Source organism: Priapulus caudatus, unplaced genomic scaffold (genome assembly GCF_000485595.1).
Source record: "Priapulus caudatus unplaced genomic scaffold, Priapulus_caudatus-5.0.1 Scaffold99, whole genome shotgun sequence".
NCBI classification, from domain to species: Eukaryota; Metazoa; Priapulida; class Priapulimorpha; order Priapulimorphida; family Priapulidae; genus Priapulus; species Priapulus caudatus.
In genome coordinates this window covers 283,436-284,938 of record NW_014577160.1, presented here as the reverse complement: position 1 = coordinate 284,938, position 1,503 = coordinate 283,436, and the positions used below count along the sequence as shown (strand labels likewise).

The window sequence follows — 1,503 nt, the reverse complement described above, 5'->3', positions numbered from 1 at the left end:
ATTCAACATGATATATTATCTAAATCTTCTTAATATTATTTTAAAACAGTATACTGATCGTTTGTAATAACGACCAGTGATACTTTATTGTTTACATCCAAACGTGAAATGCGCGGGGATGTGAAAATTACTCCACAACCTAGCGCACGTGAACAGTGAGCGTGCTGCACGACCCGTGCACGTAAATAAACCCTGGCCCAACCCTACATTGTGTTTGCATCCAGTAGCAGCGTTGGCATACCAAAAATCGATAAGACGTGGGTGGAGCTTACTTTTGGCCAGTTGTAGTGGAAACCTGTGCTAATCTGTGCGTCCGAACATCCCACGCACGTTTCTTAAATGCCAACTAAAGTTGATTGCAGTGGGCGAACGCATTGTATACATATGTATGTCACGGTTTATCACGGATTAGTTTTCAAATAAATACCCCTGGAAGTTAATATGCATGAACAGATTTCTACAGGTAACAGTTTCTCGATCAGTGTTTCGAATTTCGGTGATCAAATAGCTGTAGGATCAGCGGGCCTGTTGTATCAAGAAGCTGTAGGCCCGGCATCGAAACTGTCGGCGGCGGGCCGACGGGCCGACGTGAATTTCGAACACTGCTGCGGACCCCTAGCTCTTTGCACATTTCTAGGTTTTTATAACGAATTTACATATATATAAGTAAATCTTTATCAGAAAAATTAGTGCTCAACAAGATTTTTTTATGGAGACAATATAAGAGAAATGTGTGTGTGTGTGTGTGTGTGTGTGTGTGCGTGCGTGCGTGCGTGCACGCGCGCGTGCGTATCTTTTTTCCTTTTTTTGTGGTAAAAAGGGGGGTCTGGACCCCCTCGACCCCCCCCTCCGGATCCGCCCCTGCTGGACATACATTATGTTTCAATCCTGGATAATTATCTAGCTGCATGTTTTACTTGTGTACTTATTACCTGTTGGTAAAGTATGTTTGATAATGAACTAAATAATCAATCACTAAAATAAATGGCGACACATTTTACCTTCTGCCTCTTGCGCAGGACAAAATTCTTCCACAAAAGCAACTTCAATGTTCTCCAGTAAGCCATGGAGTTGTGGTCTTTTCATTCGTCCTGTTGCAGAAAATAACGAACAAAGATATTATAGTGAGCAGCTGATACGAAAGTTTGGGACCTGTTCCCCTAAATGACGACTGTGTGGCAGTGTCGATTTCAAGCACAATATCGACTGAATCGGTGTAGTAGGTGTACTGTAGTATACATAATACTGTACGTGGCCCAACATTACATACCTACATCCACAAACACACGCGCGAATATCGTGTGGCGGAGTGACGCAGGCATGTGCAAAGTGCAAACCCACCCAATCATGATGGCGTAATGGAGTGCCATACCCGGCATACGTACATCGTAAAATATAACCGTATCAAGTTAACAAACAGCAACTCACCTGGCATACAAACCCGAAACCTACTCAAGTACCTACTAATACTACATGTAAACAAAACTCAGTGACACACCGTCA

At 43.0% G+C, this 1,503-nt stretch overlaps 1 protein-coding gene across 1 annotated transcript in view; it reads right to left on the bottom strand.

Moving 5' to 3' along the window:
* Positions 1-1,503, bottom strand: part of LOC106805090 (retinal-specific ATP-binding cassette transporter-like) — a 13,242-nt gene extending 11,739 nt beyond the window's left edge. Inside the window, exons 1-2 of the mRNA XM_014806569.1 lie at positions 1,429-1,503; positions 1,002-1,091 (exon numbers count right to left, since the gene is read on the bottom strand). Coding sequence (XP_014662055.1) covers positions 1,002-1,067 — 66 coding nt within the window. The 5' untranslated portion in view covers positions 1,068-1,091; positions 1,429-1,503. The remainder of the gene's footprint in view (positions 1-1,001; positions 1,092-1,428) is intronic.